Raw genomic sequence first — 23,519 nt, 5'->3', positions numbered from 1 at the left:
GGGCAAGTGGGGCAATTTGCCTCGTGCCCCACAGGGGCCCCGCGAGCCCTGGCTGAGAATTCCTTCTCTGGCTACTCATCTGGTGGACCTGGTGGCGGGGGGAACTTGGCTGCCGATGGGTGCAGAGCGCCCACTAATTTTTGCCCGTGGGTGCTCCAGCCCTGAAGCACCCATGAAGTCAGCACCTATGGTTAGTAGCACTTGAGTGGAGCTAGCCCGCATCCACATTGCAGAGTGGTTGTAGTTTTAGCTTATGTCTCCTGAGGGGCCAGCCAACTGGAATTAAAAACAACTCTGCATTCGGCTAAAGGGCTGGTGTGTGTGGATGGTGTTGAGTTAAGGGCAACACTAGTTATAACCCAAGTTGTCTTCACAGCAGCGTTAAGCCCTCAGTTGGGGCCTCTAAGTGCTACCATGATACCTAATCATAAATCCATGGTGAGGGGGCATCTAACAAGGTGATGAAGAGGAGAAATATTGTGGATGGTCCCTGGGACTGTCTTCAGAACACTAGGATCACTGGCAAATCTAGGACTTTGCAATTTTTTTACGAAGTTCATCAGTCTTTAAGATCTTTGGGATCCGACTGTTTCTCTTGATGTGCTTTTATCTTTCTGTGAATTAATTAGTGGGTTTTTACTAGACTTCACTATGGATGCTGGATGGGTTGTGGGTTGTGTTTTTTTTTTTTTTTTTTTTTTTTGCTATTGTCAACCAGAAAGAGCAGTTGCAGTTAATGTTTGTATTTATAGCAGCTTTTGAAGCCTTGTCAACTGGAGATTGTGAATTGTTGTACTGACATAATAGAGAAATAACTTTCCAGAAGGGCACAGGAGTGATGTAGCTTGTACCTCACTAAATTCATCACAAGCTGAGATACAAGATGACAAGAATGCAAGCTTGCAATGTATTTCTTTTATTGGTAGCTTGGGAGAGAGAGAAATGCATATAAATATAAAAATCTGTTTTTTGGTACGGGAAGAAAACAAATGATATGTATTCTCAAACCCACCTGGTTCATGGGAACTTGGATGCCTCTGGCCTGGAATGGTGCATTTCAGTGAAAGTCTAGGGTTCTGATGGATGTACTGTCAGGCTCTTTAAGTTAAAAGCATGTTTAGCTGAAGGCAGTGGCTCTGAATAATTGCCTTGTAAAAAGTGGTCAGCTTTATCCACAGTTCAGTTCTAATGACACGCTCACCCTCTGTCCTTTCTGTGCCTTTTGGGGTATTCAATATTGAAAACAAGAAATCCTATTCCTACTGTACAGCTCTGCCGCTTGTGTGCCTTTATTTGTGCGTCTGTAGTCTGAGACTGTTCACAAACACCTCAGAGGGTCGTGAAGAATGAATATGACACTGTTCAGCGCTATATTTTAAATCGGCTTAGTGACAGCCCTGCAGATTGCAGTCCTCAGTTCCTAAACACAGCCGGTGGAGGTACAGCAGGGGCTGAGGTCATGCAAGCCTCCCTCCCAGTACACACACCAGCATACTTAAGTGCTGAATGCAGGTTGTCATCCTCCGTGTGCCTTTCAGCTTATGTCTCTTTCTCCTGAGAGTGCCAGCAGAAGGGTCATTGGCTGTGGGCTGGCTGCCCAGGTATGTACATTGGATCTTGGAAGAGGTTATACTTGGATGGCTAACCTGTGCCGCTGTGGCCATCCGGTTACTTTTTAGTGCTTCTCTTGAGTAGTGTGTACATCTACCTGGGCTGGGAATGACGGCTTCCAGCTGCAGCGTATGTACCCTAATGGACATGGACACCCGTCGCCTAAGAAATAGGCCCAAACCCACCTGTTTCCTTCATGTCTGCCTGTGAACAGCCAGTAGATTGCAACAACTTCCAGTCCCTGCTGATCATTGCTGCATTTGATTTTGTAACATGGATATGAAAGGGATCTATGGCCCCTTGATTGCCTGCCCTTTCTAGGTCCCTGCTTGTACAATGCCGGCATGCTTCCCGAAATACTTGTTCTTGGAGTATTCAGAGAGTGCTGGAGCATAAGCACGTCTGCCTTACACCTCGTCCTGCCAGGAGATGCTATCGCAAAGATAACCTGTTCAAATGTCCCTGGTATTTAAGTCTCTCAGGCTCACAAGTAGTGCCGGACTAGATTGGCTCCTAGTGGGGGTTTCTCCTCCCCTCTTGAAGTGCGGGAGGTTTGGTTTTCATTTGAAAATGATTTTTCTTGGATCCTCCCCCATCTTTCCAGTGTGATTCTGGGAATGCTTCCAAGTAACAGTTAAACAGTCCAAAGGTGGTGTGACTATGGAGGGATCAAAATATAGGAGGAGAGAAAATAAATAAGGAAAATTAGCACAAATGGGAAGGGACCTGTCAACTTGCAAATCACGACGGACGATTCACATGCCCAAATACGTGTTCCCTAGTTAAAAAACAAACAGAATGAACTTCTAATTTTTATAACATAAAAAGGTCCTGGCCTTGTAAGCTACAAGTTTTGGATGTTGTCCAGTATTCAAAGTACGCTTTATTTTCAGTTTATCAAATGCAGTTGTCAGATTTTTAAGCTGCTTTAAAAATGTGGCATTTTTGTTGTTGAGATGGAACTGGAGCACCACTGACTAAGACTTTTTTTCACATTTGTACTGAAACAGTCCTGCTGTGTTTGCTGTTCAGGATTTCCTTAAGTTCATTTTGTGCTGATAAGACCTCAGTGCTGCCACTCCCCCCGCCCCCCTTCTGGACTTTCTAATGCATTTAAGGGAGGGTGAGGAATTGAAAGCTTAAACTCCTGCATGTTGCAGTGATTCTCTCGTGTGTGTTTCGCTACATGGATGGCTTGCACAGAGGGACACAATGAATTTGCGGTGCTAAAGAATTGTCCGGGCTTTGTTTACAGGATACACCAGCTAATTGGGCCAATCCAGGAGCATTTCCTGGTAGCTCAAAAAAACCCAACAATCTGAATATGGACACAGACCTCATAACATTGAAACATTTTCACATTGGAAGGCTTGCATGCAGGCTTAGAGCCAGAGCTGGACTTGAGCAGTTTCAGCCACCCCTTCCCCCCCAAGTCAATGGAAACAGTCAATACTCACCACCTTATAGGATTGGCCATTTAGGGCTTGTCTACACTACCCGGATCGGTAGGCAGCAATCAATCCAGCAGGGGTCGATTTACCGCGTCTGGTGTATACATGATAAATTGACCGCTGAGCGCTCTCCCGTCGACTCCTCCAGAACAAGGAGCACAAATGGAGTCGATGGGAGAGCGTCAGCTGTCGACTTACCGCAGCGTCTTCAGTGTGGTAAGTAGATCTAAGAATGTCGACTGTAGCTACGCTATTCATGTAGCTGAAGTTGCGTCTCTTAGATTGACCCAGCACAGTAGTGTAGACAAGCCCTTAGATTGGCAGACAAAGCCATTCTTGGTTTACTTCCTGTGTGCCAAGGACAGAAGGGCAGAAAGAAGCTTTAGACAGCCATGAAATCTAAGGCCAAGTGTTAGGCAAGTTTATTAAACATGGGCTTTAAATTTCCTGGTTTTGGAGGCGGCTTAAATGACCTCGTTGGTCATCTGGCCCAGGTTTTATCATTTAAGCATCTTAACCTTGGGGTCCATCTCTTTCGTATTTTCAGATCATAAGCTAAAATCTGTGTGGAGCTTCATTTAAGGCTTTGTTTACACTTAGCTATATCAACAAACCCTCCTAGTGTAGATGCCGTTTATACTGGCAAGAGGACATTTATGCCGATGTAACTGTGCCTACACTAAGGCCGTTGCCTATCAGCAAAGAATCGGACACCTAACCAACAGCTATGCCAGCAAAACTTGTAAATGTAGACAGATCCAAAGGAGACTTTAACCCACTGAGAAAAGAAAGGAGTGTGCTCTCGTGCAGAGGTTTCCAAACCAAGTTCCATGGCGAAACTGGCTGGTTTTGGGGTCCTGGGGAGTAGTGTTGCCTACTGGATTGTGCATTGGACTGGGACCCAGGAGACGTGAGTTCTGTTCATGGCTGTGCCACTGGCCTGCTGGGTGACCCTGGGCAAGTCACTTCCTCTTTTTGTGCCTCAGTTTCCCCCTCTGTAAAATGAATATGATGGTACTTAACTCCCTTGTAAAGCACTCTGAGAGCTATGGATTCAAAGTGCTATAAAAAGAGCAAGGTGGCAGTGGTCTCTTTTACAGTTGCTCCAGCTCAAAGAAACAAACTTAAAAATACAATAAACATCCTTCCATGGAAGCAAGTGCAGTCATCGCAACAGGGATAGTATGCTCCTGAGTAGAGGCACAAGGGGTCTGCTATCCTCGTACTAATGTGTGGCCATCCAGGCTGCCGTAGCAGTACTGCCAATCCCCCATGCGTTCAAATATCATGTGTCTGACTTAATTTATTTGGCTTGATTATTATTTTTTTTTGGCTTTGTTTTCTGGTGTTGAGATCTCTAGGGGTCAGGTTTTTCAAGTTTTTCTCCTTAACCCTGAGGGTTGCTTGGTTGTTCTCTTCCCTCCCACCCCAGTGAGAGCTGTGATTCGTACACTTACTACTCCAGGAGCCGGGGCATTGAGGGGGAAAATGCATAAAATCGCGAGGGTTTGGAACACTGCTAGGTAGACAATTTGGGAACCCTCTGATTCAAACAGGGGTTTCTGGGTTCTGTTCCCAGACCATCCTCTGATTCCTTAGGGGAACTGAATAAGGTAGTATCTATGAATACCTAGTATGGAAGGTATTTTGCAGTTGTGCGGCTCAGTTTCCCTTGCTCTCAAATATCTACAATCCCTCTATGTGGGTATTCTGAGGTTTTCATGATTGATGCTGATAGTCTTTTGAGATCAGGTGAAATGTGCTAGAGGTGCCATAGTGAAAGTGTCAAGGATTGACCTGGGTTTTGCTGATTTTATTTTGGAGGCGAGATCCTTTAGAACGGCTGTTTTTTTTGTAAACCAGTTATGGGGGGGTCCATTTCCTGAGTAGGGAAATACCCCACCAGTGACAGCTGTTGGGCGAGCAGGTGCTGGTGGGGGGAACTTGCCAGCTTTTCCTGGAGGGATTTTCCCCTTCAGTGTTTTCAAGCTGGCCCCACATTGGGTCGCCCTTATCCTCTCCCTCCCTCCTTCCTCCTCTTTTGATCCTGATCCACTGGCTAGAGCACTTGACTGGCTGGTTTGTTTCAAACGTTGCTGTTTCATTGGCTGCAGGCTCAAATCTTCTTGTGTTCCTGCTCCACTTTCTTGCTGCCTTTGCTTTTTAACCCTTGCCCTTCCAAATCCAGCCGACAGGGTGATGTGGGAAGCCAGCTGACCTTCCCAATTTCTATCAGATCTGAGTGTGCTTTCAGCCCCAGATAGGTGTGTGTGTGTTTTTTTTAAATCCTATTAAATTGCTACCTGTCAGGTTATCGCATAATAAAATGACTGCAGTTCATGCCTGGAACCATGGAGGAAGGTTGTCAAGGCCGGAGATAAAATGTGACTTGTTTTCTGTTAAGCTGAAGGGAGAGTTTCCAGTTCTGAGAGGTGGCTGGCAACGTGGCGCTCAGTTAATCGGATTGCTGTTGGTATGGGAAGCCGTTCTGCCTTTCCACTCTGGTTCCTTGTGCTAAGGAGTTAATGCTACTCTCCTCTGATTTTTTTTTTTTATTTTTATTTTTTTGCCTTAGGTTCAGTTTCTGTTGCTGGCAGCCTAGTGAAGTGTAACTGCAAGATGATGAAGGGAAGGAAAGTCCGGTTTCATTGTGTTGATTGCAGGGAACAGACTCCCTGGGCTGCGAAATGGGCACTTTTATTTGTGTTGCTATGGGGAGCTGCCATTTCTCTCATCTGATAAGAGGGGGTGGGACCGCAGAATAAGAGTGGAAAGTGAGAACGCGTGGGGGGGTAGGGAACTGGAGGAAATACCCTGTTAAAACCCCATTCCACACTCTCTGTGTGTGCACAGATCATATCATGTACCTGTGGGACTGGACGAAGGGGTGAATTGGGTTAAACAATAAACAGTTGTGGCTTGTTTTTAATAAAGTCTTGTTAGGTAGGAAAACTAGAGGTAACTTGGGAGATCTACTATTAGAGAGATTTGGGGTGGGAGGTGGGGTGGAGGATCAGGTCACATCTAAGTCTTCACTGTTTGTGGTTCTCAACCTGTAGTCACAGACCTTGGGGTGGTCCGTGGACTAAGGGCTTGTCTACATCAGAAAGTTGCAGCGCTGGTGAGGGAGTTACAGCGCTGCAACTTAGGAGGTGTACACATCTGCAGGGCACCACCAGCGCTGCAACTCCCTGTTTGCAGCGCTGGCCGTACTCCCGTTTTGTCTCGGGTGTAGAGGATCCAGCGCTGGTGATCCAGCGCTGGTAATCAAATATAGACACTTACCAGCGCTTTTCTTGACCTCCGTGGAATAAGCAGGTATCCCAGCATACCTGAGGAAGCCTCTGGTAATCAAGCTGGTCTCCTTCCCCGGTTTGCTCTCGCGTTCCCCGAACCCCGAGCAAGCAGGTCTCCTTCCCTGCGGTTTGCTGGGTGGTTCCGGGAACGCGAGAGCAAACCGGGAAAGGAGACCAGCTTCGCCGCGGTTTGCTCTTGCGTTCCCCGAACCCCGAGCAAGCAGGTCTCCTTCCCTGCGGTTTGCAGGGTGGTTCCGGGAAACGCGAGAGCAAACCGCGGCGAAGCTGGTCTCCTTCCCCGGTTTGCTCTCGCGTTCCCCGAACCCCCGAGCAAGCAGGTCTCCTTCCCCGCGGTTTGCTGGGTGGTTCCGGGAACGCGAGAGCAAACCGCGGCGAAGCTGGTCTCCTTTCTCGGTTTGCTCTCGCGTTCCCCGAACCCCGAGCAAGCAGGTCTCCTTCCCTGCGGTTTGCAGGGTGGTTCGGGAACGCGAGAGCAAACCGGGAAAGGAGACCAGCTTCGCCGCGGTTTGCTCTCGCGTTCCCCGAACAAGCAGGTCTTCTTCCCTGCGGTTTGCAGGGTGGTTCGGGAACGCGAGAGCAAACCAGGAAAGGAGACCAGCTTCGCCGCGGTTTGCTCTCGCGTTCCCCGAACAAGCAGGTCTTCTTCCCTGCGGTTTGCAGGGTGGTTCCGGAACGCGAGAGCAAACCGGGGAAGGAGACCAGCTTCGCCGCGGTTTGCTCTCACGTTCCCTGAACCACCCTGCAAACCGCAGGGAAGGAGACCTGCTTGCTCGGGGTTCGGGGAACGAGAGAGCAAACCGGGAAAGGAGACCAGCTTCGCCGCGGTTTGCTCTCGCGTTCCCCGAACCTCCCTTGAAGCCGCCCAACAGCGCTGCAGTGTGGCCACATCTAACACCACTTGCAGCGCTGGTTGCTGTAAGTGTGGCCACTCTGCAGCACTGGCCCTATACAGCTGTACTAATACAGCTGTAACAACCAGCGCTGCAAAATTTTAGATGTAGACATGGCCTCTGTCAAAGGGGTCTGCAAAAGGCTTAGCCTAGAAACTGACTGAACAGAATTCAACACTATATACAGACAATAGCTTTCCAAAGGAGTCCGCACCTCCCTTTGCAATTTTTTGTAGGGGGCTGCAAATGAAAAAAGTCTGGGCACCACTGGCCTACAGGCTTTCTCCAGCACTTCCTCTGGAGGGAAATCTGAATGTTGCTGCTCTGGCAGCAGCAGGCAGGGCTGCCACTTGGGGTGGGTGTCTTTGGGTTGAAAAGGTGGCTTGAGGGGCTGGTCTTGACTGACTTGTTACACCAGCTACTGTGGCGATGGGTGCGCTATTAAATCCCGAAAGTTGGTCTAATAAAAGATATTACCTCATCCACCTCCTCCCTCATAAATCGGAACACACACAGCCCCTGAGGGCTAGCAGAGAAACACAATCCCAGCTGCTCCTTCCCTGTCCTCTACTCCCAGTGCAGCAGCTCCCTTGCCAAGAAGTGGGCGGTGCTGTGTCGTCTCCCCCGCCCCCCACACACACACACACTCTCCCTTATCCCCAGTGCAGACCAATTGCCATGGATGTGGAGGGAGGTGCCTCACAGCAACGTCAGAAATCTGGGTCTTGCTAAAACTGAAGGCATGCATGCAAGCTGGGGTCAGGAGCAGCTGAGTTAGCGACCAAGCCACCAGCCTCCTTCTCCACCAAGGAACAGAGCAAGGAGGAAATCTAATCTCTTCTGGAGGGGGAGGAGGAATTGTTTTTTTATCAACCTTTTTTTTCCCCAGCATTATTTTTTTGCTGTGTTCTGAGTTAAGGCTCTTCCTGCCCCCCCCGCTCCTTAGCAGAAGGATGATGAAGGTGAGTGGTTTGCTGCCTGGTTGTTTTATGCTGAGTACAACACAGGGCGTTTTTTCATAAGAGAGAGTTGACTCTGGACTGTCTCCTGCCTGACTGGAGCTGGGGGCAGCCGTGTTTCAGAAGAACAAGGAGAGTCTCCCCAGCTTGAAGACGGGGAGAAATGGACACCTGTTAGCAAGCTGGCTTTTGGGAGGTTGGAGGTGGGGGATGACTTGTATCTACCCCTTTTTTCTGGAGAATAGATTTCCTGTCTGCGATGTGGGTGGGGGTTCCATTTTCTTCCACGCTAAAGTAAAAAAAATTAAAAAACCACCTCCGCCTTACTTTTGAGACAATCTAAGCGGCCCAGGCGTGCATGTGTGGGGTTTGTTTTTTGTTTTGTTTTGTGTTTTGTCCCTGATCAAATTGGGGCTGGGGAAAGTTTTCCCTTTCCGTGTCCCCTCCTCAACAGCAGCGGTGAAAACAAGAACTGCCTGCCTGATACAGGGCAAGGGTTTGAACTTTCAAAATGAACCTGCCAGTACCCACACTACATTCAGTGTCAGCTGCAACCTGCTTTTAGGTTGATTGTACAGGAAGGCTTGTTAGTGTGTCTGAGTCAATGATGGGAAAAATTTAGTGACTGCTCTTGGGATCAGCTTTTTTTTTTCATTACACGAGTTGGATCTATTTCCTTATAATAACTATCCTTACACCTCTTGTCAACTGTCTGTAATTGACCATCTTGATTATCACTACAGAAGTTTTTTTTCCCTGCTGATAACAGGTTATCTTAATTAATTAATCTCTTAGAGCTGGTATGGCATCTTCTCTGTATGTGTATATATACTCTTCTTCTATGTTCCATTCTATGCATCCGATGAAGTGGGCTGTAGCCCACGAAAGCTTATGCTCAAATAAATTTGTTAGTCTCTACGGTGCCACAAGTACTCCTGTTCTTTTTGTGGATGTCACAAAACATCAGCCTATGGAATCTACTTGACAGTGATCATTGGGATCAACGGAGGAGAGCAGATTTGGGAGTGATATGTTTTGGGAGCATTGGGTGAAATTTGTGAAAATGGGGCTTTGAGATCCTTGGATGAAAGACTACAGATGACCAAAGTGAGACCCTTAATTTTTGTCATTGCTCTCCAGAAAAATTAAATCTTCCATATTTTTGCCTGCAGCATAATAGAATTTGAATGCCATTGAACTTAAGTAGATTGATATTTGGAGTGAAAATTACCACGAGCAAACTCAAGACAACAGGTAGACCTTTTCGGTGCCATACTCTTTTTGTGATTATTAAATACACCTCTATCCCGATATACCACTGTCCTTGGGAGCCAAAAAATCTTACTGCGTTATAGGTGAAACTGCGTTATATCGAACTTGCTTTGATCCACCAGAGTGAGCAGCCTCACCCCCTCGGAGCACTGCTTTACCTCGTTCTATCCAAATTTGTGTTATATCGGGTCGCGTTATGTCAGGGTAGAGGTGTATATGAAGAAGCTGCAGAAGAATAAGGTTGAAATGTGGTTTGCCCTGAATTACCTCGCTGTTCTGTGAAGAAATAACTTTCCCTTCTGAACGCTGTTCTATAATGAAATTTTCCTGACCCTGAGATCAGGGAAAGGGGGGTGGCTTGTTTGAATTGTCATCCTTTGAATTGTCTGTGGTTTACAGAAGGCCATGTCAGAACTGATTAGCTGCTTGAGGGCTGCAGAATGGATGTTGAATCTTCAAAGTAACCCTCAATGTAGTGACCGCCTTGCAAGGACTTGGGTGCGAGGGCTTTTGAACAGCTGCACTGACGGATGTTTAAGGTCTAGTTAAATTTTTGATAACTTGGAGCTCTTCTCATCAGCAGATTTCAAAATGCTTTGCAGGGGAGGTTGGTGTCATTATCCCAATCTTACCAATGGGGAACTGAGGGGTGAAGTGACTTGCCTAACATCACCCAGCAGGCCAGTGGAAGTGCTGGGAACAGAACTCACGTCCCCGGAGTGACAGTCAAATGCTGTAGCCACTGGGGCACACTAACAAGGCAGTTTTCCTCTTCAGCTTGTGGTAGAAGGGGGGTGGGGGGTGGGGAGGTTGTATGTGCCTCTGATATAACTTAACTTTTTATTTTGACCTGATTTCAGTGAACCCTCTTTGCTATTCTGTTTTATCACTGCAAATGTAACACGCATGTTGACTTTGTGTACACTAGACCAGAGAAACTTACAAAGGGTTTCCTACCGGTTTAGCTGAGCTAGTGGAGAGCCGTAATGTGGACAGGGTTCTGGAGGTCAGACCTGGGTTTTTTGGTATGTGGTGGAGGTTTTTTGTGGTGTTGTTTTTTTGTTTTGAATAACGTTTAATTAGACAGGTTTCAGAGTAGCAGCCGTGTTAGTCTGTATTCGCAAAAAGAACAGGAGTCCTTGTGGCACCTTAGAGACTAACATTTATTTGAGCATAAGCTTTCGTGGGCTACAGCTCACTTCATCAACATTTTATTTAATTAGACAGACTTCTCCGCAGGTTTAGCTAAAACTGGCTCTGGCTGCTAGAGCTTTATCCTCTCTGAGGCACCTTCTGTCTATACTGGTTCAGCTGACCTGTTGTTATGTCTGGTAGGATTTCTTGGTAAGCTCAATAGGGCAGAGATTGTCGGTCTTTTTCTTCTGTGTTTGTATGGTGCCTACTGCAATGGGGCTCTGGTCCATGATTATCTCCTAGATGTTACTACAGTACAAATAACAAATTTCCATAGCCATGAGAAGCAGCAGTAGTCAGGGTAAACTGAGATTACCTAAAAGCAACAAAGAATCCTGTGGCACTTTATAGACTAACAGACGTTTTGGAGCATGAGCTTTCGTGGGCGAATACCCACTTCGTCAGATGCAGAGTATTCACCCACGAAAGCTCATGCTCCAAAACGTCTGTTAGTCTATAAGGTGCCACAGGATTCTTTGCTGCTTTTACAGATCCAGACTAACACGGCTACTCCTCTGATACTTGAGATTACCTACTTTTCATATGGGGAACGTGAGGTTTAGTTTAGGTTTGCTTACCCACTTTTTTTTGGACTACTACACCATTGAGCGCTGCTGATCTTTTCAGAAAACAGAACATGTTTAAAAACCAAAGGCAAATGTTGCAAATTGCATAAAGTTTTTTTTCTTTTTTTTCTTTTTTTCTTTTAGTGGTCTGGGGAAGAGAGAATTTACTCCGACCAGTGTGCCTAAGTCAGGATAATGCGGATCTATTTTTGGAGTTGTTTTTTGAGCTTCATGTGGATCTGTTTATGATTTGTCCGTACTTATAGCAGAAAACTTACCTACCAATGTATAAACCCCCAGAGCAGCCTGTTTCCGGGTTAGATCTGATCCTGAAGAACCAAGTTTTGTCAGCTCACTGTTTTTCTGCAATCAAATTCTCTCCCTCTTGATTTTATTATTTTCTAAGTGAAGGTGGTGGTGAACTCTTAGCCAGGGGCAAAACTCTTAACTCTTGGGTGTATGCTGGCAGGAAGGAGTGCGCTGGCTGGTGTGATATTTATCCAGGGCTGCTAAAAGTGTTGGTTAATGGCTGACTAATTAAACAAGGCAGAGAGATAAAGGGAATGTGACCTGGGTTAGGATAGCAGGCTGAGGAATGTAGCTCTGACTGGAGCACAATTTGGTGTCTAGCAGGGAGTGAGGAACAGCAAGGGGAAAGCTGGCTTCTTGGCAGGGTAGAGGAAGGTTTAGAGCAGTTGGGCAAAATGATCATGACAATTCAGCAGCTGAGGTACAAAATCTACTTACTGAACATGATGATGGAGAAGCTAACCTTACCCTTGCCTCGTCCACAAAAAAATTCACCCTGGATTCATAGCCACAATGGTCCCTTCTGGCCTTGGAATCTAGGAATTATTTGGGGCAAATTCGATAAAACATAACCTTTTTAGAAAAAACGTGAGGTAGAAGTTTGCAGGGTTAGCTTATATTGCAAGGTTGAATAATTGGGCGGCAGTGTCTTATCTTACCGCTCTTAAGAGAGATGCTGATGAAAAGCCCTGTATAAGAGCGTGCTGGTGTTATTAATATACTAATTGTGTGTGTATGTGTGTGTATAAAAAAACATCTCTGGTGACCTCCCATTTACTTCATTGGAAGCAGGCTTAAGGAGCGTTTTTGAAAATGCTACCCCAAAAGGATAGTGAACTGTGCCATTTGTCTAGGAGAGTTTCTGCTTATAGTGAACTGTGCTGTTTGTCTAGGAGGTTTCTGCTTGTAAAGAGAAACTTGACCAAAGATAATAGCAAGAACCTCTCTTGGGGAAGTGAAGGAGGTTGTGAGGTGATCACGCTTTATTCGGTGCTTAGTTAGCGTCTGAAACTTGTGATACTGAGTCATTTTGTTGGAAGTGGTGTGAAACTGTTAATGCCCTGCAAAGGGAAGGCAGTTTTCCTGGGTGTTACAAAAGCTGGCCACATAAAACCAGTGTGACTAATAGGGAGGCATAGTTGTGGATATTGACGCTTTTACTAGTCATTAGCACAGGTGACTATAGTCAGCAGCCCAGCCCGTTAGCCCAGGTTTCGCGGAGCCAGTAACCAGGTAGGTGACAGTAGTAGGTGGCTAGTGTCTGTGGATGCCGGATCTCTAAAGAGAATGACTTGAGCGTGAGGGCTGGGCGCTCAGTTAAATTTGGGGCTCTTTAATAAGACAAAAGGACATGGTGAAAATCAAGGATTGGATACACAGAGGTTGTCTCCTGCTTTTGCTTTTATTAATCCTTATGTCTATTATGGTAGAGCCTAAGGGTGAGCCAAGATTGGGGCCTTCTAGTGCTTGGTGCTGTACAAACGCAGAGTAATAGATGGTCCTGTCCCAAAGAAGGTACAATCAATGAAGGGGCAGTATATGCTACTCCCTGTGAAGAAACTGGATGGAGGTTGAGGTGTCTGTGTGAGGAAAGATGTTCCCGGGACTCCACAAATACCAGGTCGGCTTGCCCTGTGCTCCATGAATACCAGGTGGCTTTGAGATTCATCAATGTGTTGGGTGGGAAGGGAAATCTCCAAGATTATGGACGTTCTTGCAGGCTAGGAAGGAGAGTCTGTCCAGGTGCCTGAAATACACAAACAGCTTTTGATGCCTTCCCACTTCAAGGGAGGGGTCAGGTGAGGAACTGCGACATGCTTGGATGAATGAAAGTGTGGGAAGTGGGGACAGGGAAGCTGAGAGTGGGAGCAAGTTACAGTAACAGAGGCCAATGAAAGTGTTAACATTGGGCCAGCTGGCAGCAAGCTAGCTCCTCCAGTCACGTTTGAGATGAGACCCAGGATATAATCTAGAGAGCACGTCCTGCCCTTTCCTCCCATATTCTTGGCCCCGCACTTGCAGTCTAATTTCAGTCACACGCCGTGAGGCCAGAACTCTGTCCCAAAGGATCAGTTTGGTAGCTTGTTCCTTGCGTTGGATGGGAACAAGAGGCCTTTCTCCTTTTGTGGTCACTAAAGGTGCGATGGCATTTTCGGGAAGAGCAGGGAACACTCTTGATAGTTTAGGAGATCTGTGTATTGTTCCTAGCTCTGCCCCTGATTCCTTGTATGACCCTGGCAAGTCACTTAATAGCTCTGTTCCTCACTTTCCCTAGATGCAAAGGTGGGGGTAGTACTCATCTCAGCAGCCCCTAGGGTGGCATTAATTCATGAAGTATATAAAGCTCTTTGAGATCCTCTGACAAGGGTGTTATAAAAGTGCAGAGTATCATTTAACTCCTGTGTGAATTCAAATGTATGTAATTCCACTTACTGAAAATCCCCTGCAGTTTTATTAGGCTACAGGCTTATTCGTCTTCTCTTCTAAACTATTGTGTAAGCTGCTGCGTGCTGTTCAGCAGCTGCCACGTTCCACCCAAGAGATGGCTGCATTTCAGTGATGAGGGGGAAATGGCTTGTATCCATATGGGGTTTATAGAGCTGAGACACAATAGAATGCCTCTGTTTTTCTATGGTGGTTTTTTTTGTCTTGGTACCTTACCTCTTTGTGGTGGGATTGGAAAAGTTTCCAGTGAAACTAGGAGAAGCAGATCCCAGTGGGAACTCAGGAAGGTTAAGTGCTAGAATTCAAGGATAGCGTGGGTGGAATCTCTGACTCCTGGCCTGGGTGGAGCAAGTGGGGCAGGCCAGCTGGTTGATGCTGGAATGTGATTCAGTCTTGGAAGGGGGAGGAAGCTTCAAACCAACCAGCTGGCTTCAGTGGAAGGAGGTGCAGTGAGGCACTGAGGAGGAGGGGCCTAAAAATAATAAATAAAGAACAGACGTGTTTGAAGTTGCTCCCTGTGGCTGCGCAGAGCCTCTTGCAATACACCGGTGGAGATGAAGTCCCAGGAAGAATGGGCTTGTAAGTTTCTTTTGAATGCATCTTTGCCTTTTCCCTGGGTAACTGAGTCTTCTGCCAGCAATACTCAAAGCATTTAGCTAGATTTCAAGGATGGGATTTTCTGTGTAATCTCCTTTCACCTGCATGTTCCTTCTAATGTAGCTTGGGGCCTTGTAAGTTGCACAAGTAAATGCTCTGTGAGCCTTTCTGGCTGCCTCTTATTTCAAAGGAGTTTGCTCTGAGTACACCTCTCTAAGGCCTGGTATCCTAGTGATTGGCCAGACGAATTCTGATTTTGTTAGTGGAGGTAAATAGGGCCTGAGTTGTGGGGAACTCCAAACAAGTGACACAGAGACCAAGTACAGCCAGGCATGCTGCATCTTTGCAATGTGATAGAATTGAAGTCTGTTTAAATATTTCAGCCTGAGTTAGCGGAACGAGAGCCGATCGGACATGGGTGAAGTCAGTGGAGGGGTATCTATGGCACACACTTTGTTGGTAGGTGCTGTAATACAAAAAGGTTTTTTTGGGGACTGATCAGGCTCTGTCCACCTCCTGGGCTTTGTGCAGAATTTCTCCAGTCTGTGGAAATTGTGGCTCTGATGTGCCTTTCCAGACCAGCTGACAGCTGGGTGGGGGCAAGGAGAATGTGGCTGTTGCATGAGGGCATCCGTCTCCATTTGTTCTCTCATGTAGCACTTTGAGAAACAAATCATTTAAAAAAAACAAACAACCCCCCCCCCCCAAACAAACAGGTAGTGGCCTGAAACACCAGGCTTCCTTTTGTTCGTTTTAATCATCTGCTTCCATGTTCTTGATCTGTGTGTTAGCTGTTTGTGTTTCCACTGAGTTGGCTGCTTTTATCAACAAACTGTTTTTTTCCCTGCAGTCGGGCTCCAGCTGCTGCATCAGGGTTGGAACCCACTTTAGTGCTGCAGAGGGGGAGAAATCTGGCCATCAAACCGCTGTTGGTGTGATGGTCTCTCAGGATTATCTCAATTAGCTGCCCTGCTAATGTAAAACTAGTCCTAATGCAATCAGGGTAAACTGAAGGATTATTATAGAATATGAAGTGTTCTGCAAAGGTACAGAGAGAAAAGGGTGGAGGACACTTTTTTGATGTTAAAAACCTTGAATGGCTTTAAAAAGTAAGTATCAGAGGGGGAGCCGTGTTAGTCTGTATCCACAAAAACAACGAGGAGTCCAGGGGCATCTTAAAGACTAACCAGTTTATTTGGACGTAAGCTTTTGCGGGTAAAAAACCCACTTCTTCATCTGAAGAAGTGGGTTTTTTACCCACGAAAGCTTACGTCCAAATAAATTTGTTAGTCTTTAATGTGCCACCGGACTCCTCGTTGTTTTTTAAAAAATTAAATAATCTTCTTTTGCTTTCAGATTTTGCCATTTTGTTTTCGGGCGAGTTAGGCACACACATGTCAATTTGCAAATTTCCAGTGCTGTCACCTGGTCAGGGTGCTGGGAATTTTACCCAGCGATATGCTTCAGTCCAGTGTAAGGGGCTATGAAGTCAGATGCAGTGTGTATCAGCTCAGATCCAGCTGAGAAGCTTCCACTAATCCGATTAATACATAGAATTGTGGGGATCAACAAGCAGCGTAAGGATTGCTGCTATTTCTGGCTTGATGAGGGGTCTGGCTAGCTGGGGGGACAGGTAATGAGTAAAGAACTTTTTGAATTGGTGACCTACAAATCCAGAACAGTCGGTAGTGACCCAAACAACCTGATTGCTGAATGGTTTACGGGAGCTGGCAGCACTCAGCGTAGTTCCTCGTGGACAGGGGCCAACATTGTTCTTGGCAGGCTCTGCGCAGGGGTCATGGGGATGGAAATACTCTGTCACCATTTGTCCTTCCAGGTCATAGGTGAGACTCTTGGCCAGAGGGGAGGTTTGCTGTGCTGCTGCCTGGATTATACCTGTTGTGTGGATTAGAAGGACTTCCTGTGCGGTCTAGTGCACCGAGTTCCCAATCCATGCCTGGGTGCCTAGGTGCTACATTAACACAAATAATACACAATAATATGAGACTAGACTGGGATTTTTCAACTGCAGATTCAGCTGCCTAACCCCCTAGGGGCTTTTGAAAATTTCATCCTTAGGCCTGGTCTGTGCTTAAAATTTAGATCCACCTAGTGACCTATAATAACAGTGAGAGATTCACCCTCCTGAATGCCATAGTTAAGATGACCTAACCCCCCAGTGTACATACAGCTGGGTCAATGGAAGAATTCTTAGGTCAACCCAGCTCCCGCCACTCAGAGCTGGATTAACTGTTGCAACTGAAAAAAACCTTTCTATCCCTATAGGAAGAGTCTACATTAGAGTCCCCATAGCGTAGATGTGGCCTCAGTTTCCAGAAGTCTCTATCTCGCCTCTTTCACCACCACTAAATTCAAGCTAAAAGCCTTTAAGGACCTGATCTGGTCTCGGGCCTGGCTAGTACTTGGATGGAAAACCACCTGGAGATCCCAGCTGCTCCTGTTGGCAGCCTTCCTTTACCATTTTTCTCCTTGTTTTGTCCATCCCCCTGCCTTCCCCTCCCCACTCCCCAAAGTATTCTCTCTGGAGTTAGTGGCATTGCCTGCAGGAGTAAAGTTTGCATGCTAGAGGCCTAAATTGTCTGTCAGGTCAGAAGGAGGAGAAGCTCGAGTCCTCATGCAGTTCTGCCGCTTGACCGGTAAGTTTAACTGTGTTTCTGTGTGTTGCAGATGCAGATCCATACATACTCTTGGTGCCTCATGATTGCGAATCTGCTTTATGTTCACTGTTAACCCCCCTGACCTCTGTCAGCTAAGACCGCTCTGCCCACCCACTGCTGCTTTGAGGAAGCCAAGATATTTGCAGATGTTTTTCTTTGTCAGGTTAATGCATTCAGCTGATAATTCACCAGTGTCAAGAGTTACACCAGGGACGAATGTGGCTCTGGATTTTTCCTAAGAAGGTGTAGATTTCCTCTTGCTTTCCCCCTTCTCCCCCATTACAAAATTTGGCTCGCATCTGTTTTTTGAGTTAGCTTTTTGTTCAAAAGTGGAAATTCTTACTAGCGTGTTTGTTCATACTGCGGACTTAACTTGCCTCTTAGAAATGTGCGCAATTGAATCTGGGGATTTTTTGATTGAAATAGATTGCTTTGGCAAGCACCTACATCTCGGTGTCTCTGAGAGACTTGGTAAATGGGTTGCCGCATACGCTCACCTGCACCAGAGGAGCCAGCCAGATGACTGCACCAACCAGTTGCATTTAATAACTTTTGTATTATGGAATTGGCTAGGATGAGCCAGCTGATGGGTTGTCACCTGTTGTGTAGTTTATTAACTTCCCTCCATTCCTCTTAGGGTGACCAGATGTCCCGATTTTATAGGAACAATCCTGATTTATGGGCCTTTTTCTTATCTAGGCACCTATTACCCTCTCCCCTCCCCATTCCGATTTTTCACATTTGCTGTCTGGTCACCCTAGTTCCTCATCTGACCCAGGAGAGAGAGTGTGTGTGTGTGTTGTTTTTTTTTTAAATGAAGTGTCCTTACTATGCATTCACTGGATGGTCCATATTGGCTTGAAGATGAGCAGGTGACTATAAGGCCACCAGCGCTGCCTATAATGGTGAGCAGAGGGAGCAGCTGTGAATTGAAGCTCAGGTTTGTGTCGATGACGAGATATTTTCTTGTCTGACCAAGGTGGCCGGTGTAGGGAACATTGGATTACAAGGGCTGTGCGTTTACCAGCTGCTAGAGGAGTCACCTTTCAGACAGAGAAACGTATTGTTATACCGAGGGTTTCTTTCTTGTCCCTTTGTTGGATTAACTCCTCAGGGCATGCATGGATCATGATTTTTATCTTGTGTAGGGTTGGGACCAAAGTTGGTACTTTTAACAAATGAGAGTTTGGAAAAGAGGGTTGAAATCCATACACTCAGTCACCTTATCAGTGGCCAAGAATATCTCTCTCGTGTGTTCACTTTTGTCTTCGGTCCAGTGTACTATAGCTCATCGGGTTGGATTTCCTTTCCTCCAGATATAACTTGTCTGGTCCAAAGGAAGGAAGAGGATGGTGCTTGTCAGAATCATCTTGGATGGACAAATCCTTCATCTTCTCTATGCCAGTTTCTGGAAGATTTCTTTGTTTCAGCAGCGATTTGCCAGCACTTTGAATTGCAACCGGGCAGGACCAAAGCTGTATCTTTGATTTTTAGAGGACACAGATGCTTAATGATGTAAACAGACTTTCATTGTTGCCTGGCTTTGTTTATACCAAAAAAAAAACAAGGACCATTTGCATCCACCCCATGGCCAGATTTCCTGTGTAATGCCAATCCAGAGCACAGCTCTAAGCTCTCCATAAAAACCTCTTGCGTCTGCTTTGAACTTCGCGTAGTAAAGTTACTGAAATGGTAACAACAGACCCTCCAGTGTCAGATTCCTGATCTGAGTCTGTATTTTAAAACCCCAACCCAGAACACTGATCTGGAAACCTGACGCTCTGTTTTAAAAACGGTGCCTTCCCTCCACATAAAGGAGAATCAATAAAACTACACCCAAGTACAAGTGCTTTGTACTTCACTCAGAAGGAAGGGGATCAGGCTGTATGGCTCACAGCTGAAACCCCTGGATTCCCTGGCACCGCGTTTCTGACCCAAGCTGGGTCAGCTCAGCCCCTTTATTCTTTCGGAGGGAGATAAACTGAGGTCCAGAAAGGGTGTAAAGGGACATAGGACTGGAAAGCGACCTCCTGCATCCTCAAGTCCAGTCCCTGCTATCACAAACAACTCTGTGAGATCATCCCATTCGTAAACATACCAAGCGCCAACTTAGAACAAGTTTGGTGGTTTGCCTCCACTGCAACTGTTGCAAGGTTATTCCAGAACCTCCCTCCTCTGATGGCTACAAACCACCTTCTCCAGCCTTCACTGAGCCCTGACGACTTTATCCCCATTTGTTCTTGTGCCAGTATCGTCCTTTAGCTTCAATAGCTCTTCTCTCTCCCTGGTGTTTACCTCCCCCCAACCCCAGTGTATTCGTAGAGAGCCATCTGATCCACTCCCAGCCTTCATTTTGCTGGAGATCAAGCTTAGCTCTTTTAGGCTGTTCATTCCCCATATCATCCTAGTCATCAGTCTCTGCACCTGTTCCCATTTGGATTAATCTTTCGTGCTGGAGGGGTGGGAGGAGTTGTCTCTTGAACAAATCACACCCAAGCATCAGGAGTGAACATGAAAGATCCCATGGTGGCAGCACCCCTCGTGCGAGCAGAAGTTTTCCCTTCTATTTGTGGCATAAACCTTCCCTCCGTGCTGCATGCAGTGTGTCATGTATCTTCCTTGCTCTATGGCAGGTCAGTGATACTCAGACTTCAGTGGTCCAGGAGCCAAGAAAGAGTCACAGGAGTGTGAACTGATAGTAAACGAAACAATCTATGTACATACATACTGTGCATGTGTGTATAATAATCTCACAGCAAAATAACTGACCAACTAATCCATAATTGGCTAAGAACATAGTAAAGGCATCCGGATTGGCCAGTAACTTGGTTTGGTTGGCTGTTAATTGAATCACAGTGTTTTAATACGTGCTGCAAAGAGCCATTTGCGGCTTCCGAGCCTCCGTGTGAGTATCGCAGCTTTTAGGTGCAGTATGTGTGCCCCAAGAGTCCAAGGCCTGTAACTGTCCGACATTAAACTGTTTTAAACAAGGTTCAGGCTGTGCTAGACAGAGACCTCTGCCTGTTGGGTACCGCGGTGCAAACGCCATTAGAAATCCATTTGAATCTTGAAAAACAGATACAGCATTTGTAATGGTAAAATAGAAGCCTTATTGAGTACTTTACAACATGTCTTGTCCCTTTCTATCTACCTAGAGAGAGGTGTTGTTTTTTTTTTTTTTTTTTTTTCCTAGAAAGACCCCTCCATCCCCCATTTGACAGTCTCTTAGGTGGTTTTACACATGGTAATTACTGTCCTTGTGGGGAAAGGGAAGACATGTCGTTGAGATGGGCTGGAGCTGTTGCTGTTCATCTCTTCCTGTTTCCTAGAAGGCAAAACAAGACCATCACCCACCAGGGGAAAGAAAAGAACAGCAAAGATCGAAAATGCAGCTTCTGTCTCTGGTTCTGACTTTCACTTGCAACCTCACTGCTGGAGGAGGAATAGGCCCAGCATATGGTCTGATTAGCCATTCTGAGACCTGGCAAGCTGCTGCCAGTATCGGACTGGGGAACAGCCGTTTTTGCAGAATCTATAGTCTTGGCCGGCTAAGCCACATACTAGACAGAAGGCAGAAGGATAGGGATAGGGTAGAGAAGAAATACAGCAAGGAAGGAAAAGAAACGCACTAGGGCAGGGGGTGTGGGGAGATGTGCCAGTCTTACATCCCAGGTGATGGTCAGGATTTAGCCAGAGCTGGTAGCGGCGGCACTGTCATCTGGCTCCCTCTCTCTGGCCCAGTCTAGTCAGGACATCTCTCAGGATCAGGATGAAGAAGGTCCATGGTCTTAGGAGGTGGGGGTGGGGTGTGGCAGCCATATGATGGTGAAGCTCTCTTCTTCCTCTTCTTTTCTTTCCGTCAGCCAGCGTCTCTGCCCATCCATCTCTGTTAACTTCCCTGAAAGTCTGTTCTGTTTCAGAACCCAAAAGGGAACGATGGGTGGACTAGCCTTTCCCCTCATTATTTCGCTCACCCACTTGGCTGAGTTTCTGACACATCAATTTTCGTTCATTGACTTCTGGCCTCACCCCCTCTTGTTTGTCAGGCACAACTTTAACCCAGTCCTTGAATTATATCTGCAAGCCTTTTTGTTTGGACTAACCTAGCTTCCCCCTCTCCCCTCATTTTTGTAGATTTTTCTCATCAACATGTATTGTTAGAAGTTAGTGTGACACTTCATAAACTTTCTCACTGTTGAGCTCACAAGTTAAGATAAATTTGTACATCCGATTCTCACCACAAGCACCATATAAATATCATAGCCCCCTTTGGGAGGGCTCTCATTTTGTGGTGCCGTTTGGGTCATTACCACGTGGGCGTTCCCTTATTTAGCAGCATCTCTGTGATCCCACAGCATGCGAAGACTTGTACATCAGTCAGATCCATCACTGATTCGGTCCAGTAGTTGTGGAGCAGCATATATGTTCCTGAAACAGGTACTTATTCTGATCAGTTGACTGGGATTTGGAAAACTTTGAGAGCTGATCCTACAAACATGCGAGCCTGGAAGCCATTGGGGCCATTTTGTCTAATGACTGCTCATACGAGGATTGGGTTCTTGGTTGCTTCAGTTGTCCCCATGCGAGGAGCGCCCCATAAACATCTGCAAAGCTACCTCCATGTCCTCCTTTGCCGTCATGTCTACGGACAGCTTGGCAGGAGAGAAAGCTGGTGTGCTGTGACCGATACCGTCTCATAGTTTCCTTGTGTGCCTCTGTTTGTCTACCACCTGTTATCTCTTGTCTTATCGGTAAATTGACTCTCCCAGCCCTATAAAGATCACATTTTGGTCTCTCTGTACGTTACCTAGCACAGTCTGATCCTGGGTCATGATCAGGATTCCTAGACACTACCACAGTAGAAATAAGTTCTACCACTGAAGCTTTTCTTATCTACTGTCCATATCTGTGTAGTGTGAGTGCCCCTCAGAAGCTATGTATCCCTTGCTGGTCCTTCCCTGCCAGCAAAGGTAGACATGGATGATCGATGGAATGTTTGCATGGGTTTGTGAGTAGCGTGTATGTTTGCAGAACTTTGGAGGGGAAGGCAACCCACAGAGGGGATAATTTCTGCATTGAGTTCTGAGTACTGCAAAGCCAATGGTTTCATCTCCTTAAGGGGTGAGTTCCATAAGCCAGACTCTGTGAAGCTTCTGTCTGCTGCCCTTAGCAGCTTTCCTCCGTTAGTCAAGACAGTAGAACCTCAGAATTATGAACACCTCAGGAACGAAGGTTCTTCTTAATTCTGAACAAAACGTTACGGTTCCTTCTAAAGTTTGCAACTAACATTGACTTAATACAGCTTTGAAATTTTACTGTGCAGAAGAAAAATGCTGTTTTCCCCTTTAATTTTTTTATAGTTAACGTTTAACACAGAACCGTACTGTATTTGCTGCTTTTTTTGAGGGGGGGAGGGTTTGTCACCACTGCTGTCTGTGTACTTCTGGTTCCAAATGAGGTGTGTGGTTGACTAGTCAGTTTGTAACACCGAGGTTCTGCTGTTGTTTCACTGTGGGGGAGGAATGGACCTGCCACCGGAGGCTGTGGTCATAGAGGATCCTTCAGGAGCTAGGGCTAGGGGTGTAAATAACGTTTAAACTATTAAAATTGTACCGATTAAACATTTAACCATTAGGCTCCGCTGCCATCCTTCATGCCCAGGATCTTCTTCCTCTTAGTTAATCGTAATTTTTCACTTACCGGCACCCCCTGTTCCCCCCACATGCCTCATGAAAAAGCTTTTACTGTCCTTCTATTTAGACATCTAAATATTTATTTATTTAGGCACCTAAACTTATTTTTATTTAAGGAGCAAAAGTTTGAAAACGTGGGCTGTAATTTTTTTCGCTGAGACTTCCCTGTCAAGTTTGCAAGCAGGTGACACATAGAGGACGTGAAGTATGTCTACTATCTTAAAACATCTCTACTCTGGGAGATCCCGGGTGGTGGATACCCCTGTTTTTGTAGGAAAAGTTTAATCTGCTCAGTGGCGGCGAGGTCCAGGGTCGTTTAGCTGTTCTAGACATTGTGGTATATTTATGACTGATCTAGTTTTAAATCTGTTAGGCCTTTTTCTCATCAACTATTGACTCCAGAGAGCCACGAACACAGTTCGGCTGGATGCTGCGTCCTGTGCCAGTTTGAGCGCTAAGGAGGACAGGTGTTGAAATGTCACCAGATCTTGGCACGCTTGGACCCGGGCTGTGAAAACATTAGGCAATGCTGCCTGA

General features: G+C 46.2%; 1 protein-coding gene across 6 annotated transcripts in view; it reads left to right on the top strand.

Moving 5' to 3' along the window:
- The window catches only part of PAK4 (p21 (RAC1) activated kinase 4), a 115,697-nt gene that overhangs the window by 49,657 nt on the left and 42,521 nt on the right, over positions 1–23,519 (top strand). For 2 of the 6 annotated variants that reach the window (XM_050928461.1, XM_050928456.1), the window contains exon 1: positions 14,554–14,593. The exons of 3 other annotated variants lie outside the window; for them this stretch is intronic. In XM_050928461.1, coding sequence (XP_050784418.1) covers positions 14,569–14,593 — 25 coding nt within the window. In that variant the 5' untranslated portion in view covers positions 14,554–14,568. Of the gene's footprint in view, positions 1–8,014; positions 8,232–14,553; positions 14,594–23,519 lie in introns of those variants that run through there. One more of the 6 variants, XM_050928460.1, reaches the window with a different exon arrangement.

Source organism: Gopherus flavomarginatus, chromosome 18 (assembly GCF_025201925.1).
Source record: "Gopherus flavomarginatus isolate rGopFla2 chromosome 18, rGopFla2.mat.asm, whole genome shotgun sequence".
Classification (NCBI taxonomy): domain Eukaryota; kingdom Metazoa; phylum Chordata; order Testudines; family Testudinidae; genus Gopherus; species Gopherus flavomarginatus.
The sequence above is the reverse complement of the archived record's forward strand: the minus strand, read 5'-3'. Positions and strand labels throughout refer to the sequence as shown.